The 19,292-nt window shown below is 29.4% G+C and overlaps 1 protein-coding gene across 2 annotated transcripts; it reads right to left on the bottom strand.

Annotated features, from left to right (window-relative positions):
• Positions 1–1,167: 1,167 nt before the first annotated feature.
• On the bottom strand, positions 1,168–12,594 carry LOC123200717 (putative inactive cadmium/zinc-transporting ATPase HMA3). Of its 2 annotated transcripts, none has more exons than XM_044616059.1 (10): positions 12,377–12,594; positions 11,941–12,161; positions 9,611–9,868; positions 7,801–7,898; positions 6,985–7,240; positions 6,752–6,889; positions 3,278–3,605; positions 2,993–3,195; positions 2,705–2,907; positions 1,168–2,624 (listed from the first exon to the last, which is right to left on the bottom strand). In XM_044616059.1, exons 2-10 carry the CDS (start codon positions 12,143–12,145, stop codon positions 1,341–1,343), a joined length of 2,973 nt encoding a protein of 990 aa, XP_044471994.1. In that variant the 5' UTR covers positions 12,146–12,161; positions 12,377–12,594; the 3' UTR covers positions 1,168–1,340. The 2 variants fall into 2 exon arrangements, with proteins under 2 accessions (XP_044471994.1, XP_044471995.1); XM_044616060.1 differs by lacking the exon at positions 12,377–12,594 and adding an exon at positions 12,239–12,376.
• Positions 12,595–19,292: the final 6,698 nt, after the last annotated feature.

The following is a 19,292-nucleotide window of genomic DNA, read 5'->3' as shown; positions in this document are numbered from 1 at the left end:
GGGGAGGGGAGAACAATACATATGAAAGACAATGTTGTAGATAATATTTTGTATAATTATTATACAATATCTAGCATAATGTAAACATTATGGATGTAAGTATTCCAATTATTAGGTCTAACCACGTAAAAATTTGTGTGTTTTATCTATTCCTTTTACCTGTCTTAATTCATCTTCACACATTTATAGTAGACATACCCGAGTTTGTATAATATTTTGTATAATTATTATACAATCTCGTCTATTGTTTTATATAATCAATAATATCTAATTTCTTTAATTTTTATGCCTTGTGGGTTTGGGCCGGCAATTTTTCACTCTTAATCATGACCCAAATGGGTTAGGGCCGGCAAAGGATTTTGCCATCCCTACTGTGATGTTATTTATAAATTTGTTATCAGTTCGCTGTTAAATCCTTATACTGTAGAGGAAAATTTCTTTATATATAAGTTAAAGCTAAAATCTTATTATAGGGTAAAGTTTTATCTTATTTAATATGATTGATTCGATCCAAAAAAATAATAATCTAATTTAAATAAGATTTCTTGTTTAAAAACAAAAGAGAGAGAGCTAAATCTGAGGCTCGGTAAGCAAAAAAATTAGTTACATTTCTTTCATTTCTCTTTCTACTTGTCACTTAACTTATTTATGGTGTCAAAGCTCTAGACCTATGTTAATGGCAGATCCTTCTGTGATTTTCCTTTCAATTTAATTTCTGATACGTGGAATCCTGCTCAACCCAATTCATCAGTTCTTGCCTTTCAACCAACTATATATCACAATTAAGGTCTATAGAATAATTAGGAAATTAGAAAATTGATATATTTGAAATAATTGGAAAGGATTTATAAATTCTAATTTTAATGAAACATACAACAATACTAAAGGGTCTAAAGCAAAAACAATAATTTGATTGCTGTTCACTCTAATAATCTGGAAATTTCTTTTCTATGATTCTTCAAGAAATTTCTCTATTGAGTATATTCTTATCATATTCCACAACTTTTTGTTTGATCGTTTTCACCTCTCTTAATTTACTATGGCCATTTTCAAAAAATTAAGTGCTAATTTTTTTTTTAATAAATGGAAAAAAATAGAAGTCAATCATGCTGCATAATTGTTGTTTTTTGTACTTGGATCACCTTATAATAAAAGTTAGGTATTCTCTTGGCAATAATAATTACTTCACATTAGTTAATAGCATCTTTGTTCTAGCACATCACACTGATAATTTGCTTTTGATTGGCCAGTTTCGAAAATATGAAAGACAATTAAGAAATCTTTCTTTGAAAAGATAACCGGTAAAGATCATAAGCTTACTGAAGTTTACATAGATAAATCTATTCTGTGACAACTTCAGTTAATCCTCCTAACCCAGCTCCTAAATGCCCATGCTTAGCACAACATTGCTTCATGTAGTCGCTTTTGCAAGAAGCACTTATTTCTCTCTTCTCCAAACTTATGCAGCTACTCATGGCTACTGTTCCGAGGGCATTATCAGCAGTGGTATTGCAACAAACCCTTCTGTGAAGTCCATGACCACAAATGCTTTCTACTGCTTTTCCTGATTCATTTCCTATGTGGTTGGTCACATCATTTTCGCTACACTGGACTGTGTGGCAGTGACCATGACTTGCGATTATTCTATCTTCTTCTGTGCATGTGTGATCCAAATGACAGTGATTGTGTTTATGAGACTCATTGTCACAATGTCCATGCTGACAGTGATCTTCTACAGGCTTATCTTGAGTTTCTACTAATGAACAACCGTGAATGTGGGAGTTTTGGGCCTCGAGATCATGATCCTTGTTGCCACAATTTGCAGAATCACAATGCTTCCTTGTGTTATGCGTTGCATCACTGCCCCTATACACATTCTGCTTCTTTGCTGGGACTTTGCACTGATTAATACTCCCACAGGAGTTACTGGAACAGCAAGGGCTCTGCTTAGGCTTACAGGCCTTCTGAGATTTGTTACTGTTGCAACATTGCTGCTGGTTATACTTATAAGTACTCTGTGATTCTTCTGAAGATTTGCAACACTTTCCTCCCTGTTTGTGATTATGTAGCAAATGTGAAGATTTGCAATAGTTTCCTCCATGTTTGTGATTGTCCGATTGAGCTGAAGATTCACAGCATTTTCCTCCATGTTTGTGATGAACCGATTTAGCAGAAGATTTGCATCCTTCACCTCCATGAGTTTGAGTTCCTTTCAAAATTAGCATGCTATTAAGGATCACCAGCAGGCATGTCCCAACATCAGCAAGAACTGCAGCCCAAACAAGTGGGTGACCAACAATGGCCAAGACAAGGATAGCAGCCTTCGTAGACATCGACATAATGACATTCTGTATTACTTTCAAATGAGCTTTCCTAGCGAGTTTGATGGCTGCGGGAACTTTTCTAATGTCATTTGACATTAGAATAACATGTCCTGTCTCAGTTGCTAGTGCTGAACCTGAGATTCCCATAGATATGCCAATGTCTGCAGTAGCTAATGCAGGCGCATCATTTACACCATCTCCAACCATCGCAGTTGGCCCTTCATTCTTAAACTCTTTGATGATTTTCACCTTGTCTTCTGGCAAAAGTTCTGAATGGACTGCCTCCAGTGAATTTCCTAACTGCACATCAACATAACAAAATTTGTCTGTCCTTATTACCTAGAAGCTTATGTATGCAATAGTTCTAACTGCTAATTTACCTGTTGTTGCGCCTGCATAGCCGATGCTTCATTATCTCCCGTAAGCAAAGCAGTTTTAATTCCCATAGAGTTCAACTCCTTGACTGCTTCAGCAGCCCCGGTTCGACATGCATCAGAGAGACTAAAAATTCCAACAAGGGATGCTCTAAAGTATATGTATCCAATGGTTTTTCCTTCTTTATTAACTCCTTCCACAGATGGCACTAAACACCCAAATATGTTACATGATCAGACCAACCATAAGCTAGAACTCTAAACTTAAATCACATAGAATTAAATAATATAAACCTGTTTCACATCCTGCTCTCGGTGCAATTTTTCTGTTTCCAATATAAAGTTCTTCCCCATCAATCCTTCCATAAATTCCTTCTCCAGGAAAATTATGATAGTCTTCAACGCTTTCAGGCTTTGGCTCAAGAGAGAGTGACCTTCCATAATCAACCAATGCAGCTGCCATTGGATGGCTTGACTTACTCTCAATGCTTGATACCCTTCAAAATTTCCAGCATTTAGTGTCAATAATTTGTAAATGTTATGTTGAGTCGTTTCATTCATGTTGGTGAGAGTCCTTACCATTGCATCAAAGTGTTTGAGTTTATATCTTCACTGAGAGATTGAAATTCAGAGACGACAAATTCACCCTTTGTAATAGTTCCTGTTTTGTCAAAAGCCATAACCTTAACTTTGGCAAGAACTTCAAGATAGTCTACTCTTTTGAAGAGAAGACCAGCAGTTGCAGCTTTTGTAAGTGCACAGAAAGTGGCAACTGGCGTTGAGAGGATTAGAGCACAAGGGCATGCACTAACTAGAACAACCAATGCTAATTGAAACCAGTGGCTGCGGTTTCTAACTCTTAGTGCAGCTGGAATCACCGCAACACAGGCTGATAAAATTATTACAGCTGCAAAATAAGTAACCCAGAAATAATATATGTAAGGTTTTGCCATACATGTATCCGAAAATATGAGAAAAGTTGTAAATACAAGTATGATTATGTAGAAGTCATTGCATTCCCTTTAGAAGGTATCAAAACTCCATAAAAATATCAAAAAAAAAAAAACCCTTAATATATCAAACACCTCCATATAAAATTATGAAAACCTTATGATAAGGGGTATTTATACTCAAAAAAAAAAAAAAGCGGATAAATTTAATTCTAAGCAATTTCACATAGGGAAATGAAATGAACCCATCAAAGTCGATTTTTGTTAGGATCAAATAAATAATAATAATAATAATATAATAATAAATAAATTGATAATATATATTTAAATTAGGATAGTATATTTTATTTAATTATGAAATATTTATGATAGGATATTTGATTTGATTTAGTTAATATTTGGATTTAAAATTTAAAATATTGGAATTATAAATATGAGTTATTGGCATTAAGGAGGGGGAGGAAAATTTTTGTTATGGGTATTTGGGCAGTCATTAGCTGATAGGGCAACTACGACATTAGGAGATTAGTTGACACCTCTTATTTGTTGTCAATATTATTTATTTAATATAAAATTTATATTAGGTCTCTATCAAAATGATATAGATCACTTTAGATCTGGGCAAGAGTATGAAAATAAAAGTATGGACTTGAAGATTATTACAAGAATGGTTATGACTAAGTTGGATATTGTGATTGTCTGTTTGGGTAAGTTGGAGAAGTTAGGGTGCATGAGGGAATTTAAGGAGTTATCATTATTGTCGACATCTGTAAAAGAATATGTGGAAAGGGAGGAGATTGAGGAAGACAATGAGATTGAAGCTCAACCACCATCACCATTATTTGAGGAGAAAGCTAAGGAAGTCATAAAAAAATCTGTTCAACCACCATCGTCGCTGTCTGAGGAGGAAGTCATAAAAAAATATATTCAACCATCATTGTTGTTATCTGAGGAGAAAGTCATAAAAAAAAACCTATGATTGACAATGAAGACAACGAGATCAAAAGTTGGACTAGGAGCTTTTGTGGTGGTTGTTATTGGATGGCGAGAAAAATGTCCCAAGGTTGGGATTTGAAACATGTGCAACTGTACTTAAGACAACAATATCAGAGTAGTGTTTTTTACAATGACAAATAACATGAAGTTGACATTTCCAACTAATGACAAAATGGGAGGAATTTTTTCAAATTCGGTAATAAGAGATGTTATAAAAAAAAATCATCAAAGTGATCCCTACCATGAGGATAAGATGGTTTCCAAACGGCGGGTAATAATAGGATCAAATACATAATAATAATCATAATAGTAATAATAAATTAATAATGTAAATTAGGATAGTATATTTGATTTAATTATGGATATTTATGATAGTATATTTGATTTGATTAGGTTGATTATTGGATTTAATTAAGATAAATATTTGATTTAATTTGGATAATATTTAGATTTGAAATTTAAAATATTGGAATTATAAATATGAGTAATTGACATTGAGGAGGAGGAAAATATTTTTTATTTGGTTATTTGGATAGTTATTGGCTGATAAGGAGGCTACAACCTTAGGGGAGAAACTTATACCTCTTATTTATTGTCAGTATTTAATATTTTTATTGGGTCTCCATCAAAGTAATGATAAAATTAAGAAATAACTAATATGGTTTTTTAGAAAACTTAGGTAAACACCTCTAATTGTCTTTGAGAACAGTTGGCACATGTTGTTGTCAACATTATTTTTTTTCAATATGAATAAAATCTAAATAGGTTACTATCAAATGGTATCAAAGTGATGAGATCCTTAGCAAGGGTGAAGGCAAATTGGCAAGACATGATGCTGGGAAGACAAACTCTTACAAGAAGAAGCATAGAAGCATAAAGGAAAATGACTCCAACACCCAACCGATCTCGAGGATAAGGTGGTTTTCAAAAGGACAAGTAATGATAGGAATAGGAAATAATTAATATAATAATAAAAATTATGATAAGATTATGATAGGATTAGATAATAATAAAATTGAAATCAAAATAAACATTAGAATAATACTATGATTGACTTTGTTTGAGAGAATTAAGAAATTTAATAATTTAATCTAAGGTAAGATTTTAGGATATAAGAGTATAACAGAGGAACAGTGGAAGGAATAGAGAAGGGAAAATTACATTGTTTTGAAAACCAGACCAGATTGGCTAATTCAACCGATTGTATCAGCAATCGGCTCAAAGTTCAGTCTAGTTAACATTAAAAAGTTGTTTATTGGTTGACACAAGAAATTTAGTCAAAACCAATAGATTCGAATTTAACCAAAATTTCGGGTATTTTTAGAAAATTTAATTATTTTTAAGTAATTTGATTATTTTAAATTAGATTTGATGAATTTTTAAAAGTCTGTAAGGAATACATAAGTTCATAAATAAAGGAAAAAGAAGGAAAAAAAGTATTTCATATCTATTGAAGTGTCTTTTATAGGTAATGATTTACATAATTATGTTTTTTTTTTCTATATCATAAGATAGAGAGATTTTTTCATCAAATTGTTTCATTGAAATCAGGTGAATAATTTTCATTCTTTAGAAATGATATGTTCTAATCACCTTAGGTTTGGATATTCTGTTTTATTTATTTGTCTGCAAAATTTTAAGCAAAATATGTTGGTTAATCTGATATTATTTAAAAAATTTATCATAATTTGATAATAAGTTAAACCGATCAATTTTCGATCAAATTATAAACTAATGAGACAACTAATTCAATTATCGATCTAGTTTTTAAAATATTTAAAAAATATGGTTTTTTGGGCCATTTAGAATGTAGGCAGCTCCATAGGGTTGATTGGGAGGGGAAACACATCCCTATTTGTCTCTAGGAGAAGTTGGCATCTCTTATCAGCAACACTATTTTCTTTTGGTATCAATAAAATTTAAGTAGGGTTTTATCTTTTTTTCTAACAAAAATTTCGGCAAACCTGGCGTGTAATACTGGGCACATGTGTCAATGATTCTTTGGGTTTTAGTTTTGCCATGCGGAGCTTCTTCTACCAGTTTCTTTCAGTGTGAATAAAACAAAATTAGGTTCTTGTCAATTTTTCTAACAGAAATTTCGACAAACCTGGCGTGTAATACTGGGCACATTTGTCAATGATCCTTTGGGCTTTAGTTTTGCCATTCTGAGCTTCTTCCACCAGTTTTGCCATTTTAGCCACCACGCAATCTTCAGCTAAAGCAGTAGTTTTTACATTAATGTAACCTGAAATGTAACAAACCCATCAACATATGTTTAAAACTTAGTCCATTTACATATGTATAATTAAGAGAGGAACTAAGCAATTAAATTTGTTGTACCATTTTGGTTGATAGTGCCGGCCCAAACGGAGGAATCTTTTTGCTTGGCCACAGGAAATGACTCCCCAGTTAAGGTCTTCTCGTCGACTTCACAGGTGCCATCTACAACAATTCCATCAATTGGTATAATTTCACCTGCCTTAACTGCGACCACAGTATTTAACTTCACCTCCCCAGCATCAACTTCTTCTCCAGTTTCAGCTATTACTGCCTTTCGAGGGGCTATGCTCGTCAGTTGTGACATTACAGCAGTTGCCTGAGAGATATTTAACACATATACCCATTTTAGCTTAAAAAAAAAAATGCTAAAATGGTAGTAAGATTTATGTTTTGGACGTAATTACTCGTAATTTAAGAGCCTCTTAGGTAAAAAAGAAATTATATATACACTGGAGGTCCAAGGAAAGTTTAAACAATAAAATTATATGTATATAATTTTGAATATATATAATATATTTTCATCTGATTAGATAATTTTGAATTAAAATTAAAAAAGCATCTAATCATATAATAATACTACGTATACGAGCTTATCTGTGTACTTAAAAGTATATATATGTAACATTATTCAAGTTCAAAATTGTTGAATCAGTTTTACTAGGTGTACACTGTAGAACTAAGAGAGTTGGGTTTTTTTTGTTTTTTTTACTTTAAAAACAATTTATAAATATAATATAATTCATTATTCGAATATAAAGAATATAAAAATACAATTAAAAATGTTAGACTGTGTCTTAATGTTTGAAATAGATTTAGATCATGAATGGTGACGATGTGAATAAAAGCAAGAGGTAGGAAGAGCAGTTGATATCAAACCTTGTGGCTTGCCCTAGCCTCAAGCCATTCAGCAATAGTGAAAAGAAAGACGATTGTTCCAGCTTCTGTATAATCATTCATGGCAATTGTACCTATCACTGTTCACAAATAATACTTGAACTGTAAGTCAAGCCAATTTAACATTATTGTTAAAGTGGGATTATTTTGAATCCACTGATTTCTTTGTAACATAGATTAAAAACGAACATTAAATGAAGGCAATTTTGAATAATGTAGTGTGATTTGAGGTTATGGGTTAGCTAAATGGCCAAGATTAATCGATTAACTAATTTTAAAAGGGAAGAAAAGCTGTTTGCCACTTTAGAGTTGTAAAGGCGAACCACTCGACCAACTTAATGAGGTCTCACACTTTTTTATGGTCGGTATTTTTTGCTTTTATATCAAAGAAAGAAAGTTATTTTAACAAAAAAAAGAAGAAGAAAACAAAACTAACAAACCTTTTTATGAGATGATAGTGTTAGAGTTCAATGTGAATTCATTTTCTTATGATTATTTAGCGTAAGCATGGAAGACCCTAGCAAGGAAAAAGGAAAAGAAAAAGTTCTCAACACTTTATTGCTTGCATTATCTTGTATGTGAAGTATAAACAAATCTTAGACATGACTTGGGAGATTGAAATTATTAAGAAATTTAGAACAAAGCCATTAGCTATGGAAGCGGACTACAAGACAAGACAATAGTGCCAACAACAATAATGTTAAAGAAAAAAAGAAAAGAAAAACAAAGAAAACATAAAATAAGCTATGAACATCAAATGGTGGTGGTGTTGGAATTTGAATTGGAAAAGTATTTGTGAAAGTGTAAAGGAAGACGACAAGAAAGCATAGGGTGACAAAGCATGGGACGGAAAAGTGGGGAGATACAGGAAAAATTATATGAGCAAAACACATCCTTTTTGGTCTTTTAATTTTAGTTAGAGGTCTTTATAATTTTACGACGTCAACCAGTTAATTCCTAGATTTCAGACTACAAACACAAAATTTATTGCATCCAACGATTTTTTATTAAATTTTAAACAAACTGACAAGAACAAGTTTCAATAATTTAATCAAATAAAAGAAATAAATGAAAAGATAAACTATGGTTTGATAGTAACATACTGAATTGTCTTAATTTGAATAATTAAATTTAAATTATAATACTAATATTTTTAATAATAAAACTATGTATATTTATTTTAAGTATTCAAATATATGTACATTTACATATGTTATCATATAATTAGATTATTTTAAATTAAAGATAAATTAACAATCACTAATGTGATAACAAACAAAGAGTCTATGTTCAAATATGTCCTATGGAAGAAGGGAAGGCCAAAAGGACTGGATATAATCCGGGGTATTTTAGGAATTTCGTTCAATTATGTTTAATAAAAAAATTTTAGTAAATTTATATAGACAGAAAAAAATTTGGGTATAAATTTCAATTTCCCCATAAATTTTAATTTTGATTAACCCTAATTAGTCTTATTACTATTATGGTAAACTTCAAGCATTTTTAAGTTTCAATTAAACTTTAAGGATTATAAAAATGTCTAATACCACCCTTTTTTACTAACTTAGTTATATAAATTAACTTGTTATCTTATAAGTGATATAATTATTTATATTATAACTTTAATTCAAAGTCATAATCATATAATGTCATGAAAGTTTTATGGATAAATTAATAAATTAAAATTTGTAAGTGGAGTATTAATATTAAAAAAATAAAATAAAATAAAAAACTCCTTGTAATGAACAGAATATGAAAAAGGAAAAACAAAAATGGAAAGAACAAAATTTACCTGCAATGAGCATAAGTATATTGACATCAAGCCTCAAATTCCTTAGAGCAGCGAAGCCTTTGAGAATAATGGGACAAATGCCAACAGCAACAGCTCCAACAGCCATCCAACGAAATGGATGACACAGGTACTGGAAAAATGATAGAGCAAGCAATATTCCACAAGCAACTGCATATGGACTTGGCCATTTTTTCTTGTAATTTTTCCCTCCACATGCTCTCACATGTGCCTCTAATCTTGCTCGATTCAGAGCCTTCACTGTGTTAATTAAACAAACAAAAAATGAACTATCAATCAAATAAATTATTTGGGACGTTTTGGAAATTTAATTTTCTATACTACAGCAGTTGTTAGTTCGTTATCAATTTGCCCAATTTGAAAGGTCACCGATAGTGTCCTTTTGCTCATATTAATTTTGTAATAAAGATGTTATACTTACAAAATTTCGAATTCTATATTTATTTCGAAATTCCTGTCCCATCTATTTGGTTTATGCCAGGTTTCTCGATATTATTTATTAAATAAATGTCTTGTGTTTTGCTTATCAAATAAGGATTGAGTGTTTGATGCTGTCAGGGAAAAAAAGAATGACTGCTCTGCGAAAAAATGAACGATGCATGTGACCAATATATAAATAGAATGTTATTTTACAGAAATAACAACAAAAAAGATAGGAGACCTACTCGCCCACGTTACATACTGATCAAGCACATCTGGGAATGTTAAATTGGCCTGACTTACAGTTCAAGTATTATTTGTGAACCTTTTCCACCAAATCATAATGAGAGTAACTAACTCCTTTTCGCACCCAAGGTTTGACCTAAAAACCTTTTCGACCCCTTATGTTATAAATTATATTTTTTAGATTCCATTAATGAAAAATGTGCAATTAAAGAAAGAAATAGTCAATTTACTTAAATCTGACACAAAAAATAAAATAGATCAAAATTAAAAGGAGAGAAAGAAAAAAAGGCCACTTTTCTTTATGCAAATTACATTCCTTCTTTCCTCTTAATCTTATCTTATCTTAATCATATCAAATCAAATCCTCTCTTTTTCCTCATCACTTCTTTCCTCTCATTGTATACCTCTCTTTCTCATACACCATGAAACCTTACCAAAACACCATCACCTAGACTTCTTTGTATCTCTCTCTCTGCTAAGAGAAGGGAAGCTTTCAAAACACTTTTTCATGCTAGATAGCGAGTAATCACTCAATAATCAAATGCTAACTAAAAGAGATCGAAAATGAGTACCTATCTCTTATGTGCGTCTTTGACATGAAAAGATGATATCCTAAACACCAAACGAAAGGGACCGAAAAGACATTTTTCATATACCTTAACTCCAAGAATAGAAGTGATTCATTTTGTTTCCGTAAGTAATTCAAAAGTTTGGATGATGAGGTGGCGTATGTTGACATTGAGAGGGTTAAATAATGGTGATGTTTGGGTGGTTATTGGTGGTTGGTTTATGGGTAACATGGGGAGATTTGATTGACCACTTGATGGTAAGTGGAATTGTGTGGTTGAATATAAGATGGGTGAAGCATTGATTGTTGCTATGATGATTGCAACTGTAATTGATGTTAGCTTATGCTCGATTAATAGGAGATTTGGGAATGTTAGAATTTGCAAGTTGTGCATCAATGTGTGTAATTTAGAATTAGGTGGGTGTGGGGGGGAAGAAGAAATAAAAAATTGAAAATGGACCAAATAATATTTTTGTTTTATTTGTTTTCGTACTTTTGTTTGAATAGAATAAGTGATTGAATTAGAGGAAAAAGAAATTGAAAGAGAAAGAGTAACGGCCGACCAAAGAGTTATAATTTTATAAGTGAATATATTAATTGTATTTTCTTAAGAGGTAATATGATAAATTTCAAAAAGTAAAATAATTAACCATAATATAATAATTATAGTGTGTCGAGTCTTTTCCTTTTAATGGAGTTTGATTTTAGATTAAAAAATTTTGATTTAGCATTAAGGGGTGGAAAATTGTTTAGGCCTAACCTTGGGTGTGAAAATGTGATTTATTTACTCTAATAATAATAAGTCAAGCAAATTTTTGAACGGAAGCGGTGCATATCATGAGCCCAACAGCTCGTTGCAGAGACGTTACACTCTGGCCGTCATCTTTGGAAAAAGGTTAAAAATTTGGTGACAAAATAATCGTGAATTACAACTCTGGGGAGGGCAAAGGAATTCCATTTTTTATGTGAGATCCAACGAACTAGAGAAAATCAAGGCAGAAAAAGATTGCGGGACCTATTTTTTCGAGGAAAGTTTACAAAAACGAAAATAATTAAAAGAAAAGTTTAGCCAAATTACCGATTTGAAGCTGAGAAATGATGAGACTATCATGGACGACGATGACTGTTTTGGTTGGGACGACGACTGAAACCTCTTTAACACCATCAAGGGACTTGAGGATGTTTTCAACCAGAGGAACCTCCGATGAGCAACAGAGGCCCAACACATCAAAGTAGCTTTTCTGCAAATTTTTGGCGGCCATATCTTTTCCTTGAGCACTCATTTTAATTTAATAATCTCTGCAAATTAGAAGAAATAAATGTTAATGCCACATATTCATTAATCAATACATATTCTGGGCGCTGAAGAGATATACTCTAATGTCACCACCGTTGGAATACCCAAATGAACAAGATCGAAGCTTGCATCGGGGAAAGATGATTAAAACATGAATAATAAGAAGAATAAAAAAAAACAAAAAAAACTCAAGGAAGAAGAAGAAGAAGAGGAAAACCTTAGAGAGAATGAAGGTTTTAGAGTGCAGTTGAAAGAAGAACGCTGAGAGATTTAAGGAGGGAGAGGGGGACTTAAGTGTGAGAGAATTGAAAAGACATTTTGTGTAAAAGTAGTCATGAGAACATAATAACAGCGCCAGGATTAAAGGAATTTCGGGGAGGCAGGTAATATTTTTGGTTGTAAGAAGAATAATAATTTGTGTTGGGGGGATGAGACAGAAATAGTGGAGAATCAGGTAAAGAGCTTAATTGGAATCCACGAGGGAAGCCACATAAATTCTTCTCACTACCACGACGCATATGTTCTCATTTTTATACATTCTTCTTTTCATTTTATACATTAGATATGATCAAAACAGGAAATGTAGTCAAACTTTAACCAATCAAAGTTAATTTCTAAGCATATTTAGTCTAGTTTATAATATAATTCAGATTATCCGATTATTAATTATGGCATGTTTCTGATATTTTGTATAAATAAATTAAATGTGGATTATAATATCACTTAAAATATTTTAAGTATTAATTTTTTTAATTATTTGATTTAATGAACGTTTTACATTTCTAGATATGTCCCTTGTAAATTTTAAAATTCTCATCCTATTCTCTACTTTAAAATTAAGCATTTATTTACTCATTCTCATTAGAAAGAAAATATAATTGAATATTTAAAAAATTAGCTAATTTTTCGTAATTCATTTTTTGATTGAAAAATAATTATGTAAAACATTGAAATATTAAAAAACCAGATATATAATATTAAATTTTTCAATATAAAATTTAGAAAAAAATTAATAAACCATCCATCACTTCCTCAAATTTTGTAACAAAAATTGTTTCAAGTAAACCGTATGGAAAAAAGCCCAATGAAGTGCAGGCCTATTTTTCATAAAATATTACAATATTATTATAGTCCAATTCATTCTGCTTTACTTTATTAGTTTTTTTATGTATTTATACGCTACACCTTTTTAATTTCATTAATCATATTGTATTTCAATAGAATTATTTATAGAAATTATCTGTAATCCACATGGGAGCCCACATTATTTGTACTCATATCGGCATATGTTCTTATTTTTGCAGATGCATATCATCAATTTCTTTTACTCATTTTAAAGATTGTTTTCCGTATATGGTAAAATATTAAAGTATATAATATATTTTTATTAGATATTATCATTCCAGGAAATGTAAATTCATCTAGTCAAACTTTAACCGCATCCAAGTTAATTTCTAATCATTTTATAATATTTTGTGTAACTTGTCTAATCTAAGTTACCTATTAAGTAAAAATGCAACTTATTTGTATTTTAAAAACATTCAAGGGTAACATTGAATTAAATATATATATTTTTTTGAAAGACTTTCAAAAATTTTTTTTGAAAACTTAAAAAGAAAAAAATGAACACCCAAACACTTTTCAGATTTTAGAAGTATTAAATAATAATTTTTAATGAAAACTCTTTTTTTAAACCAAATAAGTTGTATGGGAAAATCCCAATGGAGTGCAAATTGTTGTAAATATAATATTAAATGACTAAGGGTAATCCTAAAATATGAATTAAATAAATTTTTTAAATAACAATTTCATTTTTTACAGTAACAATAAAATTTAATAGATAAGTGAGTATTTGAGTTTTTAAAAGTTAATGGGTATGAGTTTGGGTTTGCACTAAACCTTGGGTAGGAATAAGTTTTTTGGCCTTTGATTTGTCAGGGTTTGATTCAAAACAAGTGGGGTTCAAACTTTAACAAACTCAAATTGGATTCAACTTGAAAGAGTTGAATTTGAGTTTGTGCTTGGGATTGACGAACTTCCCTCAAACCAAGCTCGAATTTGACTCAATTTAAGTAGAGCTAAATTCAAGCTAGATTCAAATTCAGTTATAGTTCAAGCTGAAATTGACTTATTATATAATTTTGTAATTTATAAATTTTATAATATTTTAAATTTATCAATGATTATTTTTAGAAATTTATGTTTTTAATAAATATAAACATTGCAAGAAAATTAATTTTTAAAAATTTTATACTCTAATAAAAGGCATTTTAGTGTAGTTAAAGAAAGTTGAGAAATGTAAAGAATAGTGTTATTTATAATGAGTGAAATGAATTATTAGGACATATCTTTTCAATCCTAGATTTTTAGATTTATATAATTGGGATTACAAGATAATTGGGCTTAAAAGAATTAGGTTTTTGAGAATTGGGCTGGGTTATTGGGTTTGTGTAAATGAATTTAGAAATTTGAGAGAGAAATTGAATTGAAATGAATTGTTATGGGGAGATAATTAAGATGAAGTTTAATTTAATTTAATTCGTTTAATTGTGGAATATTAGAGGGAAATAAATTTAATTGAATTACTTTAATTGTCAAATAATTGATGGGAAAAAAATTACACATTGATCGGGGGAAAGGAAGGTTGATAGATTTATATATAAGAGGTCTTCCCTTGGAAATCAAGTAAGGGAAATGTAGGAAAAATTGACACCAAAGGGGATGTGACATAAGATTTCCCTTGGGTTTGAAAGCACTTACGTCAAATACAAAAAATTATTGGTAATAAAATGATGAGCGTGCATTGTGCAAGCAAACATTGCGGTCTCGTTCAATGAATCTTTTACATTTCTAATTATATCCCTTAAAATTTTCATCCTAATTCTCCACTTTAAAATTAAGCATTTACTTACTCATTCTCATTACTAAGGAAATATAATTGATTGTTTAAAAAATTGAATTAGCTTAATCACTAATTTTTCATAATTGTTTTATATTTTCCTGTGTTTAGTGTAACATTGAATTAAATTATGTAATTCATTATTTAAATAAAAATTAATTAACAATTTTGTAATTCATTATTCATATTTTACAAGTATTATATAACAATTTTGTAATAAAAATCCCATTGGAGTGCGGGCCTATTTTTCATAAAAATATTACAATATTATTGTAGTCCAATACATTCTAAAATAAATTACTTTACTTTATTAGTTTCCTTTTATGCATTTACATGATATTGCTGCACCTTTTTAATTTCATTTTTGTACCCTTGTAATTTCATTAGTCATATTGTATTTAATTAGGATTAGACATATTAATTGAGTTAGACCAAATAGAGCTCTAACCCAGAACACAGATATTTAAGCCAGCCTAGCCTGGCATTGTACTGTATCGAGCTTGACCCATAGATCTTTTGGGTCAGACTATGGACTTTAATATTAAGTCTATGGGTTGAACTGGTCTGTCCGACTCATCATTATTTAAAAAATTAAAAAAAATTGCTTCTACTAGTGGCAGAAGCAACTAAGGCTTCTACCACAAAGGCAAAAGCCTCCAACGAGTATTGGCCTTGTTTAATTTTTTCTTATTTTTTATTTATTTATTTATTTCTCTCAATATAAACCAATCCAACTCTTCTTTATTTTTAATTTTATTTACAAATCTTTCAATCTCAATTCATTCATTATATTCTCGGTCTTATTTTCTCTCATCAACTCTCTTTTAAAAACTATATGAATTTGTAAATAATAATTCTTTATGTTTTTAATTTCATTTTCGTTTCAATTTTATCATTATAAAATATTACATATAGATCGAATGTCAAATGAATTTAATCCATTTGAATATTATCATGCTGACACTGATGATATTATTGATGATGCACAAAGTAAAATAAGTGGAGCACCAATAGGTAAAAGTGGTATGGGTACAGGTTCACATTATTCGACAAAGAGAAAAAAGAAAACAAACGTCAATGGTGTGGAAGCATTTCGATCAAATATAGAAAATGATAGAAGAAAAATTAATTTATCGAGCAATATGTAAACACTATGGTTTTTATTCGACATGTGCAAGTACAAGTGGCACGAGACATCTTCGTTGACACGTTACTGATTACTATAAACAAATTTCACATGAGCTTAGAGGATAAAAACAAATTGCATTCACCCAATCACGGTCTCTTGGTCCCGACGCTAGTCAACAGGAGATTTAAACGGTTCTGAACACATGAGGGAATGTCAACTTTCATATTCAATCAAATGAAGATGCGAGACTATATGGTCAGATATGTAGTTGCTCCTGATCAACCTTTTAGTTATGCAAAATAGTATTCAATCCGCGTTTAGAAGAATTCTTAGGTCAATTTTTAGGTCAGAGATCCTGAGAAATTATGAATTAATAAAATTAAAAGTTATTGGAGAATTAAGCAATTTTAATAGTGTTATGTCATTAACTTCTAATTTATAGACTGCTACAAATCAAAATATATGGTATCTTTGTGTAACTACCCATTATATTAATTTTGATTCTCAGTTATACAAAAAAATTATTGCATTTAGAAATTTAGAATATCTACATGATGGTCTTATAATTTATCATGCATTAACAAATATTTTTTAACAATATAAAATTAATAATTCTATTTTTTCAATTACTTTTGATATTACTAAAAATAATGATAAAGTTATTGAATATATGTATAATCATTTATCTTCTTCATTTAATAGAAAATTATTTCAATTAGGTGTACATCTCATGTTATTAATTTAATAGCTTAAGAAGGCTTAAACTTGGCTAAAAATTACATACAAGTAATTAGACATCTCATTACATACATTTTATTATCCCTATCAGGAGAACAAGTATATCATCAATTATATAAATCAATGGGGTTGAAAAAAAAAATTAAAAGTAGATACTAAAACTAGATAGAATTCAACATATCTCATATTGAAAGCGTTAATGCTATGAAGTTCTATAACACGGTACTTTAATACTCAATCAATAGATTCAGTGAACTTGCTTTTTTGATAGATCAATATCGAGAGATAGCTACAACTCTAATGAATATGTTAGAGCAATTGAAGACAACCACGAGTCATTGTTTAAGTGTGTATTACCCAACAACTTGTTCAATAATATATATTATAGTAAAAATAATTGATATTTTTAAAGAACATAGGTTTCGTGAATCTTATCATACTTTTTATAATATATCTAGGCAAATAGAACAAAAATTTTAAAAATATTGGAGTAAAATTTTTTTACTTCATTCTGCAGCTAATATTTTAAATCCTAGGGTAAAAACTAATAGACTATAAAATTTATTTGATATTATTAATGAAAATTTGTCAATTAATAGCAATGTTAATTTTATTAAATATGTTCAAGATTTTTTACTTGATATGTATAGTATTTATGAACAAAAACATGAAAGGATTGGATAAAATTCTGTATCAGAGGTAAGTTTGGGTAGTTCAGACAAAAAGAAGTCTTACATATGATCTCTTTTGCGCAAAGGTAAGCAGTTTATCATTTAAAGAATAAATCATGACAAATTTTATAATTATATAAACATTGACCATTATCTAGAAATTATTTAAAGATATAATACTGAAAAACTAGATGTTTTGGCATGGTGGAAAAACAAGACAAAAACTTTTTCTGTACTTGCTACTATGGCCTGAGATCTACTAACACTTTTAGTGTCAACTGTAGCATCGAAATTTATTTTTAGTGTAAGTGAATGTGTGCTGGATGATAGACGATCTAATTTACACTCAAACATGGTTGAGACGATAATGTGTATGAAAGATTGGGTCAAAGTTGATTTCAAAATACTAAATCGTGTAGCAGAAGGTATCTTTAAAGAATTCAGAGATGTAGATATTGAAGATGAGTAGATAAATGATATAGTATATATATTTTATTTATATTTGTAATTTATACAATATAGAAATTAATTTATTTGTACTATGTTATAAACTTATAATATTTTTTATCATGTAACCATGATATTTCTCTATCACATGTGAGAGATTATAAATAAAATGTTCGAGATATTATCCTTGGTTTTAATAATTGAAAAATAATTTATGTTAAACAATTTTAATTAAAATTAAAAAAAATTATTTAAATGGATCGATTTGATTAAGGCTCGGCCCGAACTCATATATATATAGGGTTAGACCTTAGGCCTTTAAAAATCTATAGACTAGTTCGATTTGAAGAGTCATTATTGTATGGGCCTAGAGTCCAACCCAATCCAACCCAACCCATTACCCTGATGGGCCAAGCCTGTCTAATTTGAATTATTTATAGAAACCAGCTAGAACCGCATAAATGTTCCTTGTACTCATATTTTACATTCATATCATCAATTTCTTTTTCTCATTTTATGATTTATATCAGATATTATCATAACATATATTTTGTAAAGTTTATCCCATCTTAATTATTGGCTTATGATAGCTTTTATAAACATTTTAATTGTTGATTATAATCAAAATTCAAAATTATTTAAATCATAATTGAAAGTTAATAGAATCAACTTTTCTTAACTATTAGATTATTATATTATTAGATTATTTTTTATTTTACATTTTTAGATACCGTTTTGCTCCTTATTTTAAAAACTAAGTATTTATTTATTAATAGTAATGTTATATATCTATACATTTTTAAATATATAAATGATATATTATTATGTAATTGAGTATTATTTTATTTTTAATTTAAAATTATTAACTGATATAATGAAATAATATTTGTATACTAAATTATATACTCAAAAGTTTGTATATAATTTTATTGATATAGAATATATAACTAATTGTTTAAAAAAATTAAATTAGCTGAATCATTAATTTCTTCATAATAGTTTAATAGTATAACATGTATAGTGTTTCTTGGAATTAAATATATAATTCTTTATTTAAAATAAAAATATAATTATGTAAAATATTGGAACTATTAAAAACCATTAACTAAATAAGAATAAATCTTTCAATAAAAATTTTTAAAAACTCAAAAATAATTGAACCCCCAAACACTTGAAAGATTTTACAATTATTAAATAATAATTTTTAATAAAACTTATATTTTCTTAAATCATATAAGTTGTATGGAAA

The sequence above is a fragment of the Mangifera indica genome, chromosome 17, assembly GCF_011075055.1.
Source record: "Mangifera indica cultivar Alphonso chromosome 17, CATAS_Mindica_2.1, whole genome shotgun sequence".
NCBI classification, from domain to species: Eukaryota; Viridiplantae; Streptophyta; class Magnoliopsida; order Sapindales; family Anacardiaceae; genus Mangifera; species Mangifera indica.
The sequence above is the reverse complement of the archived record's forward strand: the minus strand, read 5'-3'. Positions and strand labels throughout refer to the sequence as shown.